The sequence below is a fragment of the Aquarana catesbeiana genome, linkage group LG08 (assembly GCF_042186555.1).
Source record: "Aquarana catesbeiana isolate 2022-GZ linkage group LG08, ASM4218655v1, whole genome shotgun sequence".
NCBI lineage: Eukaryota > Metazoa > Chordata > Amphibia > Anura > Ranidae > Aquarana > Aquarana catesbeiana.
This window is the reverse complement of record NC_133331.1, coordinates 287732566-287752876: the sequence shown is the minus strand read 5'-3', so window position 1 is coordinate 287752876 and position 20311 is coordinate 287732566. Positions and strand designations below refer to the sequence as shown.

Below are 20311 nucleotides of genomic sequence, written 5' to 3'. Positions count from 1 at the left end.
GGAAACACACACACTGACTGAATACATTGTTTCTATGTGTTTATCAGATGATGGGGGATCTAGGTGGACCCTTCGTACTGCTCTCTCCTTTACAATAAAGTCTCCTCTTACCCGGTGATGTGAGGGGCGGCTGATTCTCCATCATGACGTCCTTGTAGAGATCCTTGTGTCCTTCTAAATACTCCCACTCCTCCATGGAGAAATAGACAGTGACATCCTGACACCTTATAGGAACCTGACACACACAATGATACAGTCACCATCCAGACACATCCCTTGTCTGTTACTGGATAATGTCCCAGAATTCCCGGCACCGCTCACCTCTCCCGTCAGCACCTCAATGATCTTCTGGGTGACTTCTAGGATTTGCTTGGTGTTGATTCTTGCAGGAGTTGGGGAGGGAGGTGATGGAACCATGATGGTCACACGGTCCCCAGACTTCACAGGAGGAAAACTCTGTATTAAAAGTGGGACGGTTTTAGTATATGATCCTCCCAGAATCCTCCTCACCTCTCCGGTCAGGTCTGTGTTTTATTAATAGAGATAAGAGTGATGTCATGTGACCTCCCAGAATCCTCCTCACCTCTCCGGTCAGCAGGTAGACAATCTCCAGTGTGAGGTTCAAAACCTTCTCAGTCATGCGACTCCCATCCTCGCCCATCGTGACCCTGGGGACAGAATTACGTCCCCTGTAATAACAGATATAGACCAAACGATTAACACCTCGGTATAAACTTACTCTGAAGACATTTTTTTAAAAAGTCAAATTTCGGAACTCAAAAACATTTGCCTTCTATTTTTATCATTTTTCTTTTTAATCCGATTTCCTTAAAGCAAAATAATAGCAAATAAAAACATCCTTACTAATTTCAGTAGCACAGCTCCAGTGCAAATCTCATCACACAGGAAGTAAAATTAGTGAAGCAAAGGATTCTGGGAAATGTAGTTCTGGTCCTCTTTTTTTTTTCAGGACCACAATAAAATGGCCACCACCACTCTACTGCCCTTTTTCAGAACATGGAGTGAGGTCCTGAGTTTTATTTTTTCTTCATTTTTGTAATTCCTCCTTATCTTTTACTTTAATAACATTTCAAAACAGAAGGATGGAGATAGGGACTGGTGGGGAATGACCGTTTCACCTTCAAGTCCTCAGACTACGACAAAATGGCTCCACCAAACAGGAAGTCCCATGGATATGAAGTTCCAGGTCAGAGGCAAATAGGAGAACACTGGAAAGAGCCATGGCTGTTACTGGAAGACAGTTATGGTTGCTCAATGTAAAAGAATATCTTATTAAAATATATGATTTTAGATTTATAATTCTTATTAATAAAATAGTAATAATACCAGAAAACAAATAACTTTTATATACCATAGTTGGATGGACCAGCTGATAACTAGGGAGCTCAGGCAGATCCTAGTTTGAACCCACCTGAGCGAGCCCGCAATGAAGCTGTGACTGAACTGGGCCGATCGTAAGTGGCCAAGGCATTCCCCACCTCTCAGCTGCACATATCTACACCTGTTTTATATGTTCCGCTGCAAGGCAGGGAATGCCCTGACCGTAGATTATTGGCCCAATACTGGTGATAGCTTCCTGGTGTTGCCACCTCATTCCTTTAAACCTGAACACATATGAATTCACAGGTTCTGGAGCTAATTTAATGCAGATAAGGCACCAAGTGAGTTTAATTACCACCTTAATAAGCCACAGAACCTGTGTAATTAATATGTGTTCGGGTTTAAAGGGATGAGGTGGCACTCACAACCCTAGGGCTCACTCAGTACTGATGATAGACTCTGCACATTTCCCAATGAAATAACATGAAATTCACCTATTTCATTCTGTCCAGCATACATCATTCACAACCTTTAAACCCTGATGAAGGGGGCATTGTCTGGCCCCCAAAACGCGTTAGGTCTATGACAAAGTTTTTTACCCTTATTCATAGCTTAAAATTTATACTTCGACAATAAATGCTATGTGTGGCGCTTCAAGTTCAGATCTGTTACAAACCAAAGGAACTGCGGAAATCCTTTGGTGTGGAGAAGCTGTGAACCCAGATACCCTGTTTAAATATAACCACAATTCCCATACTAACAGGATAACCCTAGGTTTCCAGCACTACTCTTCCTGCTTCCCCATGATTTGGTTGCTGTCTCTGTCCACACTGATAAGATGTACCCTCATTTCCTGTTGCGGTAACAACACCACCACCCAGGTACATACAGGGTCAGCTCTCCACTCCAAATGGGTCAGGGTGGGGGGGGGGAAACAATCTCAACCAGTCTAACAATTTCCCCCCAAAAAAGTCTTATTCACCTCTTTAGCTCAATTTTTAATAGTGGCTGTTGTTTGATAGCACCTCATATGAAGCTCTTTTAAAACAATTTCTTATTTGTTTCCAGTACAAGTACCCTGTTGCAATGTGTGCAAAATTGAACCCCCAAAGAGGTGTTGTGGTAACATTGTAATCCAAAGTTTGCCCACTGGTCAGCGTTCCCAGAATACCAACCGTGGTGACTGGATTCTGTGTTGTCAATGATACTGTGTTCTTGGCCATAGCAATTCCACAAATGTGCCAGTCATAACTGCTCTTGAGATGAGCTCCATACTGTTCCATCTCATCTGTTCCTGAGACTTATTCCAAAGCCAGGTAAGAAATATAATCTCTCTAGCATGTTCTGGAACCATCCAAATGGACCACTTGGACATGTTGGGAAAGACTCCTTGCCACAGGTGTCCAAAGGATTATGTGCATGAAGTGGTTAATCTACCCCAACTGGATATTCTTAATCCAAAGGTGGGACACTTCTATTCTAAAGATATCCAAGTTCTGTGTCATATCATGTATAGTAACCCCACAGAAAATCTCAAATCCTAATGCTTCTACTCTCATTTTTTTGGACCTTATCCATAACTCATGGTCATAAATTAAGACAGAGACACAGGCCGGTCAGCTATACCCAAGAACTCAGCTAGAGCTTTCCTTCCATCAACCATTTGCTAAATGCCTCAATTCAGAGGTGGAACACTTCTATTCTGAAGTTCGGGCCTGCCGCCTAAACCCCAAAACTCAACTGTTGCTTCCCTCACATCAACCAATTGTGAAACGTCTCAATTCCAAGGATGAACACTTCTATTCTGAAGTTCTCTCAGTTCTCCAAACTCTGTGTCATCTCACAGAGGTTAACCCTCCCAGTCCTACCTAGAGAAACGTAATTCCTGTTTCCTCTACCCTCGTTCCAAGTAAAGACAGAGATACAGGCCTGCTGCCTAAGCCCAAAATCTCCACTATGGCTTCCCTCCCATCAACCAGTTGTGAAACTTCTCAATCCAAAAGGTGGAACACTTCTATTCTGAAGTTATCTCTGAGAGTAACCCCCCCCCCCCCAGTCTCACCTAGAGAAACTTACCGTAATTCCTATTGCCTATACTTTCGTTCTTTTGGATCTTATCCATAGCTCGCCATCATAAGTAAAGACAGGGATATAGGCTTGCTGCCTAAACCCAAAAGCTCAAATGTAGCTTCTCTCCCTATCAACCAGTTGTGAAACTTCTCAATCCCCAGGTGGAACACTTCTACTCTCAAGTTCTCTCAGATCTCAAAACCCTGTGCCATCTCACATAGAGTAACCCAATTTCTGTTGCTTTTACTCTCATTCTTTTAAACCCTATCCAAAGCTCATGGTCATGAATTAAGATAGAGACACAGGCTGGACAGTTAACCCCAAGAACTCAGCTAAAGCTTTCCTTCCATCACCCAGTTGCAAATCTTCTCAATCTGGAGGTGGAATACTTCTGTTCTCTCAGATCTTCAAATGCTATGTCATCTCACGGGGAGTAACCTTTCCAAGCCAAGTATAAAAACTAAATTACTATTGCTATTAATCTCGCTCTTTTGGACCTCATCCATAACTCCCCATCATAAGTAAAGACAGAGATACGGACCTGCCACCCAAACCCAATAACTCTGTGGCTTCCCTCCCATCAACTAGTTGTCCAAGCTCATATAATGTTTAGTAACCCTGCAGAGAATCTCAAATCCTGATGCTTTTACTGGGCCTTTGTTTAGAAAGTTTGGAGACCCCTGGACTACAGAATAGTAATTTGGCCAAAACGTAAGGCAAAAATGGTGCCTTTAGCTAAAATCTTCTAAAAATCATCCTGACTTATAGAAGAAAAAGGGGAAGCTGAGTTTTTGGACCTAGGATTTTCTTGTGTCTATCAGCAAGGACATAGAGAAAGAAAGGTAAGAACAATATAGTTACAAGTGTTTTTTTTTTTTTTTTTATTACAAAACGTTTATTATAGATCCATGTAAGCAATTTTCATTCTTGTGTCAGTATGAACTGCCTGCTAACCTAGTGAAGATGCGTTCTCGGGAACACAGCACACTATATATGGTATAAAAGTCCTTACAGTGATAATGTCATGCCATCTCACAAGAGTTTGAGTCCATCTTTTATAGTATTGTGTCAAAAAGGCCACCACCAAGAGAAAAAAACCATGATTACCATTTCTTCACCTAAGACTAAAGAAGATCTGTCCTTCATATCCAGAGCAAGTTTTCTCATCATGGTAAGAGCTAAAAACATTTCTGTGAAGACAATCTGAAAGTGGCTTATCACCAACAACGAATGAACTATGAACGCATATGAGATAGGATTGAGCAGTAGGAACTGCTCCTTGTTTCAGACAGGCTTCACAAGTTTATGAAAGGCCTCTTGGGTATTGCGAATTTAAGGACACAGGAGAGGTGTTCTACATATGAGACTTTGGTCTCATGATTGCGTTACAGGGTGTAAAAAATTTAAGAAAAGCCTCATGGCATGGACCCATGACTATCGGATGAGCTTTGGGAGTATATGACAAGGCCCCTGGAACAAGCCTGGACAGGCCATATAGAGATCAAATTTGCCTCATTTATTTGCTACTTTAAGACTATGGGGCTTTTTAACTTGACTTGGAGAGGTCCATGTGAGAACACATGGTCCTTAAAATCACATGAAGGCTCTAATAAGCACCTAGAACTAGGTCTTTTTAATGTCAATGATTCCACGCACATGGGTAATATGTAAATTGGTAGAGTCAAGAAAAATGGTCACCTTTCCTATCAACAAGTGACAGGTGCTCTTCACGAAACCCTTTGCATTAAATATGTGAATGTTCACTCTTCATGGAAACCCACACTACTACATAACCTATTTCCCACACACAAATTGAGGTAGCGTCATCTACTGTTTGTGAGTTCTCTGATGTCGAACGAGATCAGACTTCTGAGTAAAACTTCTGCTGCAGTCAGGGCAGGGAAAGGGTTTCTCCCCCCTGTGAAGTCTCTGATGATATATCAGACTGGCCTTCTGCATGAAGCTCTTCTCGCACTCCGTACAGAAGAATGGGCGTTCCCCGGTGTGGACCCTCTGGTGGTTGATAAGCATCGTCCTGTGCGCAAAACGCTTGCTGCAGTCCGTGCAAGCGAAAGGCTTCTCACCGGTGTGAATTCTCTGGTGGGTAACCAGATCGGACTTCCCGATGAAGGACTTCCCACACTCGTCGCAGGAAAATGGCTTGTCACCAACATGAATTCTGAGATGGTAGACCAGATCAGACCTCTGCACAAAACATTTCCCGCACTCGGGGCAGGGAAAAGGGTTCTCGTCGGTGTGTATCCTCCTGTGCCGGATCAGCACTGACTTCCGTGTGAATTTTTTTCCGCAGTCCGAGCAAGGGAAGGGCTTTTCCCCCGCGTGAACGTTTTTGTGCAGAGCCAGGTCGGACTTCTGAGTGAAACATCTGTCGCAGTGCGGACACGCGAAAGGCTTCTCTCCCGTGTGGATCCTCTGATGCCTCGCTAGGTCCGATTTCTGGGTGAAGGCTCTCCCGCAATCCTGACAGCAAAATGGCTTCTCCCCTGTGTGAATGCGCCGGTGCGCTATAAGGTTGGCCTTATGGCTAAGGTTTTTCCCACAGTCAGGACATGGGAAGACTTTTTTGCGTCTACAGTTAGTGGGAGAAGCAATGGGGCTGGGGAGTTCGATGGAATTAGTGGGGATAGGCAAAATGCTTGCAGAGCAAAGGACGATCTGGATATTCTGGGCGACACCGTTTTCTTGAGGAGGCACCAGTGCAATGTCATTATGTTCTGTTTTACAGTCTGGAGATGGAGCAAGGCACACTTCCAAGATGTCCTCATTTTTGTGTCCATCTGTGGGAAAACAAAAGAAAATATAAAGTATAAGGTAAAAACACGCAACTGTATTATGGTGTTAGTATCAGCAAGTTTTGACGCCCAATTTTGGCCAACCCTGCCGGATACTAGACTCCCTTGATTGTGTTCTACAAATTGCTTAAGATGACCCTCTCTCTACAACTTTATCCTATTTTGATCCAAAGAGGTTACCAAGTAGTCCTCTTACCAATCCCGAGATCAACTGGAGCCACCTCTTCCTTAACAGTCACTGGTATCGAAATCTCCTCTTCTTTAACAATTATATTAAGTTCGCGGAAGTCCACGGCAGCGTTATTCGAATCAGGACTTGGACTTCTCTCTGGTGGGTTCCTGTCAATGGATCCATCTGTAGGAAAGAAATACACAAACCGAGAACATCATTTCTATGTGTTTAGAAGTTGATGAGGAAGCTGACCCTCTGTACTGCTCCATACTTTACAAATAAATCCCTTACCCAGCTGATTCTCCATCATGGAGTCCTTGTGGAGATCCTTGTGTCCGTCTAGATCCTTCCACTCTTCTATGAAGAAATAGACAGTGACCTCCTGACACCTAATTAGAATCCGAAACACACAATGATACAGTCACTATCCAGACACAACCCTTCTCTGTCTATCAACAACAGTTAGAGCACTTCATGCAAGCAGCTAAATACCGTTGCCAATTCCATTCAGACAGTCTTGCAATCCAGAACCCCACCATCACCCATTAAATTGCGCCTAAAGCCCCCTGGACCTTTACTGTGGCAGGTTACTAGAATTACTCTCTTGGATAGAGGGCTGGAGGAAGAAGAGAGATCCACAACAGCTTACTTCAGTTTGGGATCTTCCTCTAAGAACCGAAGGCCATTGAGGCTGAGAATTGATTGAAAGGAACCTCCCAATGAATTATTAGCCTCCTATGTACTGCTTTTTAGAAGAGATCCTAAATGTAAGTAAGCTGGCCAGTGCTGTCCCCTCTCCTTCCGTCTTTTGGTCTCCACAGAGCTCCCCCACCAGTACAGATGGGCCAGATTTGCTGGAGTTATCAGGTTACTAGATTTACTCTATTGGTGAGAGTACTGGAGGAAAAAGAAAGATTCAGGTAGATCTGGACAGCTGGCTTCTATTTGGGATCTCCCTCTAAGAACCAGTGGCCAGGAGGCTGAGAAGTCACTGAAAGGAATCTCTCAATGAATTCTCAACCTCCCATCCACTGGTCCTTAGAAGAAGATCCTAAAAGGAAGCCAGTGCCGCTGCCTCCCCTCCCATCTCTCAGTCTTCACCGAGCTCTTCCACCAGCACAGATGGACCTGATTACGAACAGATCTCACCAGATTTTCTGGAGTTATAACCAGGTTACTAGAGTTTCTCTCTTGGAGAGAAGCTTGGAGAAAAAAAAAAAAAAAGAGGGGATCCAGAGAGATCTGGGTTTGTAGCCCAATCCATCTGTGCTGGTGGAGGCAGAACGAGAGTGGGGAAGGAAGAGAAAAAGTAGCACTGCTTGGGATCCCTGAAAGAACCAGTTAGTCAGGAGTCTCCCGCTTGGGATCCCTCAAAGAACCAGTTGGTTGGGAGACTTCTGCTTGTGATCCCTCAAAGAAACCAGTTGGTTGGGAGGCTGCCACTTGAAATACCTCAAAGAACCAGTTGGTCGGGAGGCTTCCGCTTGGGATCCTTCAAAGAACCAGTTGGTTGGGAGGCTTCTGCGTGGGACCCCTCAAAGAAGCTAGTTGGTTGAGAGGCTTCCGCTTGGGATCCCTCATAAAAACTAGTTGGTTGATAGACTTCTGCTTGGGATCCCTCATAGAAACTAATTGGTTGGGAGGCTTTCACTTGGGATCCCTCAAAAAAATAATTTGTTCAAGAGGCTTCCACTTGGGATTTCTCAAAGAACCAGTTGGTTGGGAGGCTTCCGCTTGGGATCTCCCAAAGAACCAGTTGTTCACGAGGCTTTGGCTTGGGATCTCTCAAAAAGCCAGCAGGTCCCTCAAACAAACAGTTCCCTTAAAAAAGACTGAGATGCCTCAAAAAAACTGTTGGTTGGGAGGCTTCTGCTTGCAATCCCTCAAATAACCAGTTGGTCAGGAGGCTTCTGTTTGAGATCCCTCAAAGAATTAGTTCATTAGAAGGCTTCCATTTGGGATCCCGCAGAGAACCAGTTGGTCGGGAGGCTTCTGTTTGGGATCCCTCAAAGAATTAGTTAGTCCAGAGGCTTCTGCTTGGGATCCCTCAGAGAACCAGTTGGTTGGGAGGCTTCCGCTTGGGATCCCTCAAAGAACTAGTTGGTTGGGAGGTTGGCAAAAACTTGTAAAGCAACACTGCGGCAAGCTGCAAGGCATGCAAGTTCCCAATCACAGTGGTCACACGATTGGGAAGACTTTCCCTCGCCAAGTTAAAAGGGAAGAAGTTAATAAAGGGTATGTAAACTCAAACAATGAACATCTCTAATTTGCTCCCTTTTAGTCTGTTGATTATACCATTGAAGACGTTTTGTTATATCTGTTCAAGAGCAAAAAATAACAGTTGATCCTGCCAGAAATCCGGCAAGCTGATAACTTCCTGTGCTGGACTCTTATCAGCTACTCTGTTCTCTGAGGACTACAGAACCCCCCCCCCCTTCCCCCTCTGATGTGGACATAGAGAGAGGGGCATGTTTCTGTAGTCCTGATACAGAGAGGTGAATGAGCCTTGTCACCTTAGGACATAATGGGGTGTATTTATAAACAAAAAAATCATCCTCTGCTATTCAAGCGCTGTGTGAATGGGGAGCAAAAAATCGAATGTTATTAGGCTATTTTCTCTCCAGGTTGGATGTTATTCACTGATACTGAATCACATGAACCAGGAAAACACTGCATGATGGCCACTAGATGGTGCTCAAGACCACGGCAATTGTCAGCTCCATCTAGTGGCCATAATGCGGCATTGTCCTACATCATGCTATTCCGTATGAATGAAGAACTTTCAACCTGGAGAAAAGAAAAGCCCAATAACATTTGATTTTGTTTCGGCTTTGAAGAGGCCCTGTCACCAACTTTGACATGCTTACAATTCCTTCCATAAATGATTTCTGATGGTGAATGACCATGCTAGAAGGTTGGATCACACCAGGAACAGTCAATCCCCTAGCAGAGCCCCCCTCCGCTTTTGGGAGGTTAGGATCACTGTCTGTGCTGGCCCAGCTCCTCCGCTCCGCCCTACATCTTATATGGAGCTGCCAAGGGAGGAGCAAAGGGGAATACTACTTGAGTGACAGCTGTGAGGCTGCTGACGTCACATCTGGTTACTGTCTGTTCTGGCCCAGCTCCTCTGCCCTACGTTATATGGCGTTGCCAAGGGAGGAGCAAAGGGGAGGGCTGCTAATCCGACAGCTGTGAGGCTGCTGACGTCACATCTGGTTACTGTCTGTGCTGGCCCAGCTCCTCTGCCCTACAGCTTATATGGAGCTGCAGGGGGAGGGGCAAAGGGGAAGGCTACTAGAGCGACAGCTGTGAGGCTGCTGAAATCATGTCTGGTGACCGTCTGTGCTGGCCCAGCTCCTTCACTCTGGCTTACATAACCTTACAGGGTGGTCGTTTGAAATGAATGACCCAGTATCCCATGACCCATAGCGAGCAACGCCCGATGCCATTTGCACCCCCTGAGCCGGAACAGCATGGGTCTCCTGGCAACCAATGAGCATGGCTGGTAGGAGGAAGCTGTTGCTGATCTGTATATCACACACAGGGGACACCATGTCCTGTAGCAGGTATACAGCCCATCACCCACTGTATGGAAGGTCTGCACAATACACAACCCCCCCTCCCTCCACCATCTCCATCCACATTATAGATTACTATCATCATACAAAGCCCCAGAACCCCCCAATCCTGTACACACAGCACAGCTCTCACCTGAACACTCCCACCAGCAATCCCCTCCCCTCCAGCGCTGATTGGAAGAAGGAACACAAACCCAGCATCCAGAAATGTCTCCAATACAAGGAGGCGGCCATGTCATTGTAGCCCGGAAGTCACGCTCTGACTGCAACTCCCACAATCCCCCGGGGGCTGCAGACTGGAGCTCCCACTCAAGACAGGAAACACGTGGCCTCCACTCATATTTTTTTTTTGTTCAATCAACTTTAATACAACAAAACAACCAACAGACACAACTTCATTTCCTGGTCACATGTTTCCTGTGCAGAGTGGAGCTCCATTAGCTGCAGATGCTGTTGATATTTTGATTTTGTTCTTATTTACTGAGTAAGGGGGGCTTTGCAGACACACCGTATTGTGGTCGTTTGTCGGGGGCGCACAGAGCGGCGACCAAACCATTTTTGGTAAGTTTTGTTTATTTCTTTTTTTTTTAGGTCTTTTAACCACTTCAGCCCCGGGAGGTTTTACCCCCCTCCCCTTTCGTGACCAGGCCATTTTTTGCGATACGGCGCTGCGTCGCTTTAACTGACAATTGCGCAGTCGTGCAACGCTGCACCCAGAAAAAAAAATTGACGTCCTTTTTTCCCCCCACAAATAGAGATTTCTTTTGGTGGTATTTGATCGCCATTGTGGTTTTTATTTTTTTTTTGTGCTATAAACAAAAGAAAAAAAAAAGGAGCGACAATTTTGAAATTAAAAAAAAAAAAATACAGTGCCTTGCAAAAGTATTCACCCCCTTGGAATTTTTCGTGTTTTGTTGCCTCCCAACCTGGAATTAATATGGATTGTTTGAGGATTTGCATCATTTAATTTACAGAACATGCCCACAACTATAAAGATTTTTTTTTATTGTGAAGCAAACAACAAATAGAACAAAACAACAGAAAAAAGTCAAAGTGCATAAGTATTCACCCCCCTAAAGTCAATACTTTGTAGAGCCACCTTTTAGCGGCTATCACAGCTCTTTGGATAAGTCTCTATGAGTTTGCCACATCTTACCGCTCTGATTTTTGCCCATTTCTCCATTGCAAAACTGCTCCAGCTCCTTCAAGTTGGATGGTTTGCGCTTGTGAACAGCAAATCTTTAAGTCTGACCACAGATTTTCAATTGGATTGAGGTCTGGGCTTTGACTAGGCCATGCCAACACATTATCCCCTTAAACCACTTCGCACCCAGGCCAATTCCGACATTTCTCTCCTACATGTAAAATTCGTTTTTTTTTTTTTCTAGAAAATTACATAGAACCCCCAAACGTTATATATATGTTTTTTTTTTAGCAAAGACCCTAGAGAATACAATGGCGGTCGTTGCAACTTTTTAATCTCGCACGGTATTTGCGCAGCAATTTTTCGAAAACACTTTTTTTTGGAAAAAAAAAAGTTTCATGCTTTAAATAAAAAACAAAACAGTAAAGTTAGCCCAATTTTTTTGCATAATGTGAAAGATGAAGTTACGCCGAGTAAATAGATACCTAACATGTCACGCTTCAAAATTGCACACGCTCGTGGAACGGCGCCAAACTTTGGTACTTAAAAATCCCCATAGGCGACGCTTTAATTTTTTACTAGTTACATGTTTTGAGTTACAGAGGAAGAAAATTATTGCTCTCGCTCTAACGTTCGCGGCGATACCTCACATGTATGGTTTAAACACCGTTTTCATATGTGGGCGGGACTTACGTATGCGTTCGCTTCTGCGTGCGAACTCACGGGGACAGGGGAGCTTTACATTTTTATTTCTTTTTATTGTTAATTTGACTTTTATTTTTTTAGTTTGACACTCTAAAAAAAAAAAAAAAAAAAATTTTGATCACTTTTATTCCTATTACAAGGAATGTAAAACATCCCTTGTAATATGAATATGACATGACAGGTCCTCTTTACAGTGCGATATGGGGTCAATAAGACCCCACATCTCACCTCTAGGCTGGGAAGCCTAAAATAAAAAAAATTTTAAAAATGATCACGGCTTCCGAGCCGAGGCGGCGCCGTTTTTTTGAATGCAGAGGCCGGGCGTGACGTCATAACATCGAGCCCGTCCTCCGAACGATCATAGAGACTCCGGCGACCGTCCGGTGTGCCGGAAATCTCTATGATCACCATCCGGGGCCGGCGGATCATTTCTCCGACTCACCGATGGAAGAGGTGAGTTGGTAGAAGCACCGGAGGGCGGGGCGGAACAGCCGCTATGATCATTCTTATGGTGTAGAGAATCGCCGGCTGAAAAAGCCGATATCTGAATGAGGTCTGTAGCTGCACCCATCGTTCAGATACAGCCCCGCAAAGTCAAGGACGTCTCTGGACGCCCTCCCAGTGCGAAGTGGTTAAACCACTCAAGTGTTGCTTTAGCAGTATGTTTGGGGTCATTGTCCTGCTGGAAGGAGAACCTCCGTCCTAGCCTCAAATCACACACAGAGTGGTACAGGTTTTGCTCAAGAATATCCCTGTATTTAGCACCATCCATCTTTCCCTCAACTCTGACCAGTTTCCCAGGCCAGACTGCTGAAAAACATACCCACAGCATGATGCTGCCACCACCGTGTTTCACAGTGGGGATGGTGTTCTTTGGGTGATGTGATGTGTTGGGTTTGGCTTATTGTGGTCCTATGTACAGATACTCCAGTCTCTGCTGTGGAACTCTGCAGCTCCTCCAGGGTTTCCTTAGGTCTCTGTGCTGCCTCTCTGATTAATGCCCTCCTTGCCCAGTCTGTGAGTTTTGGTGTGCGGCCGTCTCTTGGCAGGTTTGCGGTTGTGCCATGTTCTTTCCATTTGGTTATGATAGATTTGATGGTGCTCCTAGGGATCATCAAAGATTTGGATATTTTTTATAACCTAACCCTGACTTGTACTTCTCAACAACATTGTCCATTACTTGTTTGGAGAGTTCCTTGGTCTTCATGGCAGTGTTTGGTTAGTGGTGCCTCTTGCTTAGATGTTGCAGCCTCTGGGGTCTTTCACAAAGGTGTGTATATGTAATGACAGATCATGTGACACTTAGATTGCACACAGGTGGACATCATTTCACTAATTATGTGACTTCTGAAAGTAATTGGTTGCACCAGAACTTTTTATGGGCTTCATAAAGGGGGTGAATACATACGCATATGCCAATTATCAGCTTTTTATTTCTGAAAAATAGTTTTATGTATTTTTCTAATTTTACTTCACTAACTTAGACTATTGTGTTCTGATCCATCACATATAATTCAGATAAAAAAAACATTGAACTAAAGGTTGTAATGTAACAAAATAGGTAAAAAGCCAAGGGGGTGAATACTTTTGCAAGGCACTGTGTGTGTGTGTGCGCGTGTGTATATATATATATATATATATATATATATATATATATATATATATATATTTAAATTTTATTCTGCAATAAAACGTACTCAATAAAAAAAAATGTAAACAAATTTCTTCATCAATTTAGGCCAATATGTATTCTTCTACTTATTTTTGGTAAAAAAAAAATCTCAATAATCGTATATTGATTGGTTCGCATAAAAGTTATAGCGTCTACAAAATAGGGGATAGATTTCTTCTTCCTTTTTTTTTTTTTTTTTTTTTTTACTAGTAACGACACGATCAGCAACTCATAGCGGGACTGCGACATTGCGGCGGACAGTCTGACACTAAGTGACACTTTTTGGGGACCAGTGACACCAATACAGCGATCAGTGCTAAAAAAAAAAAAAAAAAAAGCACTATCACTGTACTAATGACACCGGCTGGGAAGGGGTTAACACCAGGGGCGATCAAAGGGTTAACGGTGTGCCTAACCAGTGTTTGTGTGTACAGTGCGGGGGAGGGGGGGTGGTTTTACTAGGAGGGAAGACATGGATCCTAGAGGTTCCCGCTTTGCACTTCCCTCCTGTCAGAGCGGCGATCTGCCTTGTTTAAACACTTTCATACCGGGTCTATTCTGACACTTCTCTCCTACATGTAAAAATCATAATTTTTTTTTTTTTGCTAAAAGATGATGTTATATCGAGTAAATAGATACCTAACATGTCATGCTTTAAAATTGCGCACACTCGTGGAATGGCACCAAACTTTGGTACTTAAAAATCTCCATAGGCGACGCTTTAATTCTTTTTTTTTTTTTTTTTTTTACAGGTTACCAGTTTATAGTTACAGAGGAGGTCTAGTGCTAGAATTATTGCTCTCACTCTAACTCACGCGGCGATACCTCACATGTGTGAATTGAACGCTGTTTACATATGGGGGCGCGACTTCCATATGCACTCGTTACTTTGCTCGAGCGCCCCGGGGACGCAGGAAAAATCGCGCAAATAGAATTGCGGGATGTCCGTCGCCCAAAAATCTCGGCTTTTGCCCAGAGCAGCCCCGATCCTCCTCTTGTCAGGCCCCTCTTCGGCGCTCCCTCCTGTCGAGTGCCCCCCCCCCCCCCAGCAAGCAGTTTGCTTTGGGGGGGCACCCGAGCCGAGTCACAGCTCCATGTGTCCATTCAGAAACGGAGCCCCGCCCCCTCCTCTGCCCTGATTGGCTAACTGTGTTTGATTGACAGCCACGGGAGCCAGTGGCGCCGCTGCTGTGTCTCTGCAAATCAGGAGAAGAGTCCCGGACGACTAAGACACTCGTGGACATGGCTGGAGAGAGATGGGGCTCAGGTAAGTATTGGGGGGGGGGGGGGCTGCTACAGAAGGTTTTTTATCTTAATGCAAAGAATGATAGATTAAAAAGAAAAACTTCTGACTGTACAACCCCTTTAACCACTTCCAGACTGATCTACGTCCGCACTTTGAAGAGGGATATCTTTGTTATGGCAGCAGCTATCTACCATAACCCCGGTATTCTCTTCTTCGGCGGGCGGTCCAGTTTCTGATAATAGCGGTCTTTGCGGTGGATTTGCTGCGAAATCACTTTTATCGGCGGCGGAGCTGGCGGCAGCGGTGGAGGCGATCGGATCCTTCTTCCTGCTTGGTATGGAGACGAGTGAGGAGAAGATGGCCCCCACCCATCTCCATACCATTGTAGGGCGGAAGCGACGTCAAAACTTCCGCCCATAGCTCTTAAAGAGTCATTTTTTTTTTTTTTTTTCAAATGACAACATTTTTTATTTTTATTTTTTATTGCATTTTAGTGTAAATATGAGATCTGAGGTTCTTTTTGACCCCAGATCTCATATATAAGAGGTCCTGTCATGCTTTTTTTCTATTATAAGGGATGTTTACATTTCTTGTAATAGGAATAAAAGTGACACAATTTTTTTTTTTTTTTTTAAAGAACAGTGTAAAAATAAAAAATAAAAGGTGAAATAAATAAGAGAAAAAAAACTAAACATATTTTTTTAAACACGCCCCCTCCCGCCGAACTCACATGCAGAAGCGAATGCATACGTGAGTAGCGCCCGCATATGAAAACGGTGTTCACATGTGAGGTATGGCCACAATCGGTAGAGCGAGAGCAATAATTCTAGCACTAGACCTCCTCTGTAGCTCAAAACATGAAACCTGTAGAATTTTTTAAACGTCGCCTATGGAGGTTTTGAAGGGTAAAAGTTTTTCGCCATTCCACGAGCGGGCGCAGTTTTGAAGCGTGACATGTTGGGTGTCAATTTACTTGGCGTAACATTATCTTTCACAAGATAAAAAAAAAATGGGCAACTTTACTGTTGTCTTATTTTTTAATTCAAAAAAGTGTATTTTTTTCCAAATAAAGTGCGCTTGTAAGACCGCTGCACAAATACGGTGTGACAGAAAAGTATTGCAACGACCGCCATTTTATTCTCTAGGGTCTTAGAAAAAAAATGTATAACGTTTGGGGGGTTCTAAGTAATTTTCTATAAAAAAAAACTGTTTTTAACTTGTAAACAACAAATCTTAGAAAGAGGCTCGGTCCTTAAGTGGTTAAGTTGAAATTTTTAGTATTTTTTAGAAGGAAGTTGATGTTTATGTTGGAAGAAGAATGCAATCCATGTTTCTAAACACCATTTCATTGTCCTTTTTGCCAACTAACAGGGCCAAGATTGGGACACACACATGGATCCCCACGTGAAAAAAGTATTCCGGTTCAAAGGTTTGTTGGCTTTAAACTTCCCATCATTTTGGAAATCATATATTTTCTTGTGTAATTATTATACCTTGCACTTAGGCTGCATTAACACCTGAGCGGAGCGTCTTTGAGTGCTTTTCCAGCGTTTTTTGTTTTTTTTTTCCGCGTTTGTATGCAGCGTTTTTGGCGTTTTTTTTGTTAGCCAATAGAGAAAACTATTATATGTTGCATCATTTGTTGCTAGGTATTTCAGCTTTTTTTTTAGCTTTTATTTCTTCTTTTATAATAATGTTTTCCTGGTGCCTCCATGGCAGCATACCTGTGACAAGCTCCGCCTTGGCTCCTCCCTCAGGACCAGTAAATGTTATAAAAGAAAAGGATTAATGCACTCCCAGCATTCTCCTTTTTTTTCCCTCCATACCTCATGGTCGGTGAATGGTGATCGAACGTTCCTTACCTCTGCAGCCGGCAGATTCCAGTTGGGTTCAGCCTCTCCCAGGTGCAGTCCCTATTCTTGGGCAGCTAAATGCGCTGATAAGATGGGGAGCCCCTTTCTGTGGACCTTTTGGGACAGCCGTTGTCTCTTAACTAAGAGCTCCTATCTGCATTTATATTCTGGCATTTGCTCAAGCCTACAGCAGAGAACGCAGCTATATCTATTTTTCACTTAGCCTTCCATTTCTCCCTCCTCTCATCCATTCTCTCTCGCTTTCCTTTCTTTGCGTTCCCCTCTTCTTCACTTTCTTCCTCCCCCACCACCTTCCCCTCCTTGTGATATTGTACCTTTATTCCTGGTTGCTATAGTGGGCGGTGCGCACCACTCACCGGCTTTTCTGAGTCCCTCGGCGTCTTCCTGCCCGTTCTGCGCATGCGCGGACGCCAGGAGCCCTAGTGCCGCCAGGCCGCGCATGCCCAGTCTGGCCTGAGGTTGTGGTGGCCATCTTGAATAGGGGCAAATTTTACATTTTTTTTTTTTTTTTTGCCCTTGTTTGTCAAAATCATTTTTTAGAGGGTTGTATCTTCCACAAGATGTCCCTCCCCTCTCCATTGTTTATTACTAGGGGCTTTCAGCATGGCAGCCTGTTGTCATCTTAAATGGTTGCCTATGGGGGGAGCTCTTGGAGGGGACCTTGTTTTTTGCCAACAGTACATGTAATTTCTTTCTTTTTCTCTACTCAGGAATACCGTTTCCTTGCTTCAGCTGAAATACCAGTCGCTAACTCATTTTATCCTTCTCTAAATGCTTTTTCTGTTTGGTGTCTAAAATAAGCAGTACGCCACCCGAACAAGACCCTCTCCAACATTTAAAGTAGGGACCGTCGTCCAGGTCAGTAATAAAAAAAAAAAAGAGAGCACTTTTGCTGGCACGTTTATGTATTTCAGCCTTGTACGCCAGGAGAAGTCCAAGTGGACATCAAGGCGACACAAACAAACCTATGAAGGCCCCAACCAGGGCACACCATCCAGATCAGGATACCATGCAAGCGGCAAGGGTTCATCTGTGAAAAGACAAAGTTCTTCACATTCACCAACTCTCAAATCCCTAAATGCCAAGCATGCGGGGTCATTCCATTACCAGCCAATTGGTCTGCAAAAGCTGTTTTAGAGTCTCTGCAGCATACAGAGAGTCAGAGGGTTAACAGGTAAAGCTGTCCTACTCAAAGATGGGCAGGGGTTACATAGCGGAATGAGCAACAGCACTTCTATTGCAGCAATTGGCTCAATCTCCTCCAGAGAAGTTAACTCTTCTTGGCCCATCCTCCAGAGAATCCTCTCACCACGCAGCAAGTATCCCTCCTAGACATCTGGATGATGGGGGGGCCATCTGAGGATACCTCAGAAGAGCTCGAACTTCAACTTTCCTAGTTCAGCCCTATGTCCAGGCTGTAAAGCCAGCTGTTGGCTGGGAGAAAACCGACACTACATCTGAGTAGTCAAAAGATGTACTTCCCATTTCTAAAGAAGCAGGTTTCCTTCTTTTGGGTCGGTTTCCACTAGTGCGAGACTTGGGACTGCAAAGTCGCATGACAAGTCGTACCCCATGATTTCCCCATGATTTCCAATGAGTGCAAACGCCGACTTTTCAGTGCCACAGAGATTTGAAAAAGTGGTTCCTGCACTATTTTTGGCGATTTTATCTGCGCAGTCGCACTGATGTCAGCCGAGTCACACCTTAGGTCGCTCTGGCATGCGGCTTTGAAATCGTGCGATTTCAAAGTCAGATTCGCTGTGAACCAGGGCTAAAAAAAAAAAAAAAAAAATGTGCACACCGAGAAAGTTGTAAAATTTGGTTGAATTTTTTTTAATTGCAGTTTATTAATATTTTATTTTTTTTCTCTTGCAGACAAAATCATACGCCGGTGCAGGCAACCATGCCGGCGGGTGGGACATTATCACTGCCACTTCTGTAAAAGGACAATTATACGCAGGATGGATATGGAAAGGCATTTACCGTTGTGTAGTATCGCTGCATTGCTGATCCCACCACCGGCAGCATCCTCTCCTGTGCCGATCCCACCACCGGCAGAATCCTCTCCTGTGCCGATCCCACCACCGGCAGAATCCTCTCCTTTGCCGATCCCACCACCGGCAGAATCCTCTCCTGTGCCGATCCCACCACCGGCAGAATCCTCTCCTGTGCCGATCCCACCACCGGCAGAATCCTCTCCTGTGCCGATCCCACCACCGGCAGAATCCTCTCCTGTGCCGATCCCACCACCGGCAGAATCCTCTCCAGTGCCGATCCCACCACCGGCAGCATCCTCTCCAGTGCCGATCCCACCACCCGCAGCGCCCTCTTCAGTGTCAAACCCACAATCCTCCACATCTGTGGTAGAACACACATATGCACTGCCACCTGCTCCAGATACAGCCAAAGTATTGGCCGAATTTGTGAATTGCCCTCAGTGTAGCCACCGCCTTCTCAGTAAAAACTTGAAAGCACACATGTTGAGAAAGCATTCAGATGTGCACAAAACCATACGCCGGTGCAGGCAACCGTGCCGGCGGGTGGGACATTATCACTGCCACCTCTGTAAAAGAACAGTCATACGCAGGATGGATATGGAAAGGCATTTATTTTTGTGTGAAGTTTCTGCAGTGCCGAAACCACCACCTGCTGAGTCCTCTCCAGTGCCGAAACCACCACCCGCTGAGTCCTCTCCAGTGCCGATACCACCACCCGCTGCATCCTCTCCAGTGCTGATATCACCACCCGCAGCATCCTCTCCAGTGTCAAGCCCACAATCCTCCAAATCTGTAGCTACAGCCAGAGTAAATGTGATATGCCCTGAGTGTAGCCTTTGTCTTCTCAGAAAAAATTTGAAAACGCACATGTTGAGAAAGCATGCATATGTGCCACAAGATATTACCCAGGCCTATAATCTACACAGTGTAAATGTTGATGAGACAAATGGCATATTTGCTGCGCAGAGAAGGATTATCCGAGCCAGTACATGAGCAGAGGAAAAACCGGGGGAAAGATCCTGAAAGAATGTCTGTAATATCAGCTGATGGCTAAGATCGAAGTATTTTACCTTTTTATAGTCTCTGTTACTTTGTGTATTTGGATGAATCGTGATGTCTTTTCCTTTTGGTAATAATTGAAAAAAAAAAAAAAATATTGCTAATAAAAAAATAAGATAACCCCATTTAGTTCTCCACTAACATAACACTTATACCACAAGTATGACGTTAAAATAAAATTTTAGATAACAGTATACAGTGCCTTGAAAAAGTATTCGACCCCTTGAAATTTTCCACATTTTGTCATGTTACAACCAGAAATGTATTTTATTGGGATTTTATGTGATAGACCAACACAAAGTGGCACATAATCGTGAAGTGGAAGGAAAAATGATAAATGGTTTTCAACTTTTGTTACAAATAAATATCTGAAAAGTGTGGCGTGTATTTGTATATATTGGAACCAATTTCCTTCAGAAGTCAGCTAATTAGTAAAAAGAGTCCGCCTGTGTGTAATTTAATCTCAGTACAAATACAGCTGTTCTGTGAAGCTCTCAGAGGTTTGTTAGAGAACCTTAGTGAACAAACAGCATCATGAAGGCCAAGGAACACATCAGACAGGTCAGGGATAAAGTTGTGGAGAAGATTAAAGATGGGTTAGGTTATAAAAAAAATATCCCAAGCTTTGAACATCTCATGG

The 20311-nt window shown here is 44.0% G+C and overlaps 2 protein-coding genes across 2 annotated transcripts in view; one reads left to right on the top strand and one right to left on the bottom strand.

Moving 5' to 3' along the window:
• LOC141106775 (uncharacterized) overlaps nucleotides 1-20311 on the bottom strand; it is a 73161-nt gene that overhangs the window by 5474 nt on the left and 47376 nt on the right. The window contains exons 9-16 of the mRNA XM_073597702.1: nucleotides 18599-18973; nucleotides 10108-10228; nucleotides 6688-6785; nucleotides 6421-6579; nucleotides 5243-6209; nucleotides 584-689; nucleotides 322-456; nucleotides 112-235 (exon numbers count right to left, since the gene is read on the bottom strand). Coding sequence (XP_073453803.1) covers nucleotides 112-235; nucleotides 322-456; nucleotides 584-689; nucleotides 5243-6209; nucleotides 6421-6579; nucleotides 6688-6785; nucleotides 10108-10228; nucleotides 18599-18973 — 2085 coding nt within the window. The remainder of the gene's footprint in view (nucleotides 1-111; nucleotides 236-321; nucleotides 457-583; nucleotides 690-5242; nucleotides 6210-6420; nucleotides 6580-6687; nucleotides 6786-10107; nucleotides 10229-18598; nucleotides 18974-20311) is intronic.
• Nucleotides 10346-20049, top strand: LOC141106619 (uncharacterized). Its single transcript, XM_073597540.1, has 3 exons — nucleotides 10346-10535; nucleotides 16113-16170; nucleotides 18491-20049. The coding sequence occupies exons 2-3, from the start codon at nucleotides 16134-16136 to the stop codon at nucleotides 19603-19605; spliced, it is 1152 nt and encodes a 383-aa protein (XP_073453641.1). The 5' UTR covers nucleotides 10346-10535; nucleotides 16113-16133; the 3' UTR covers nucleotides 19606-20049.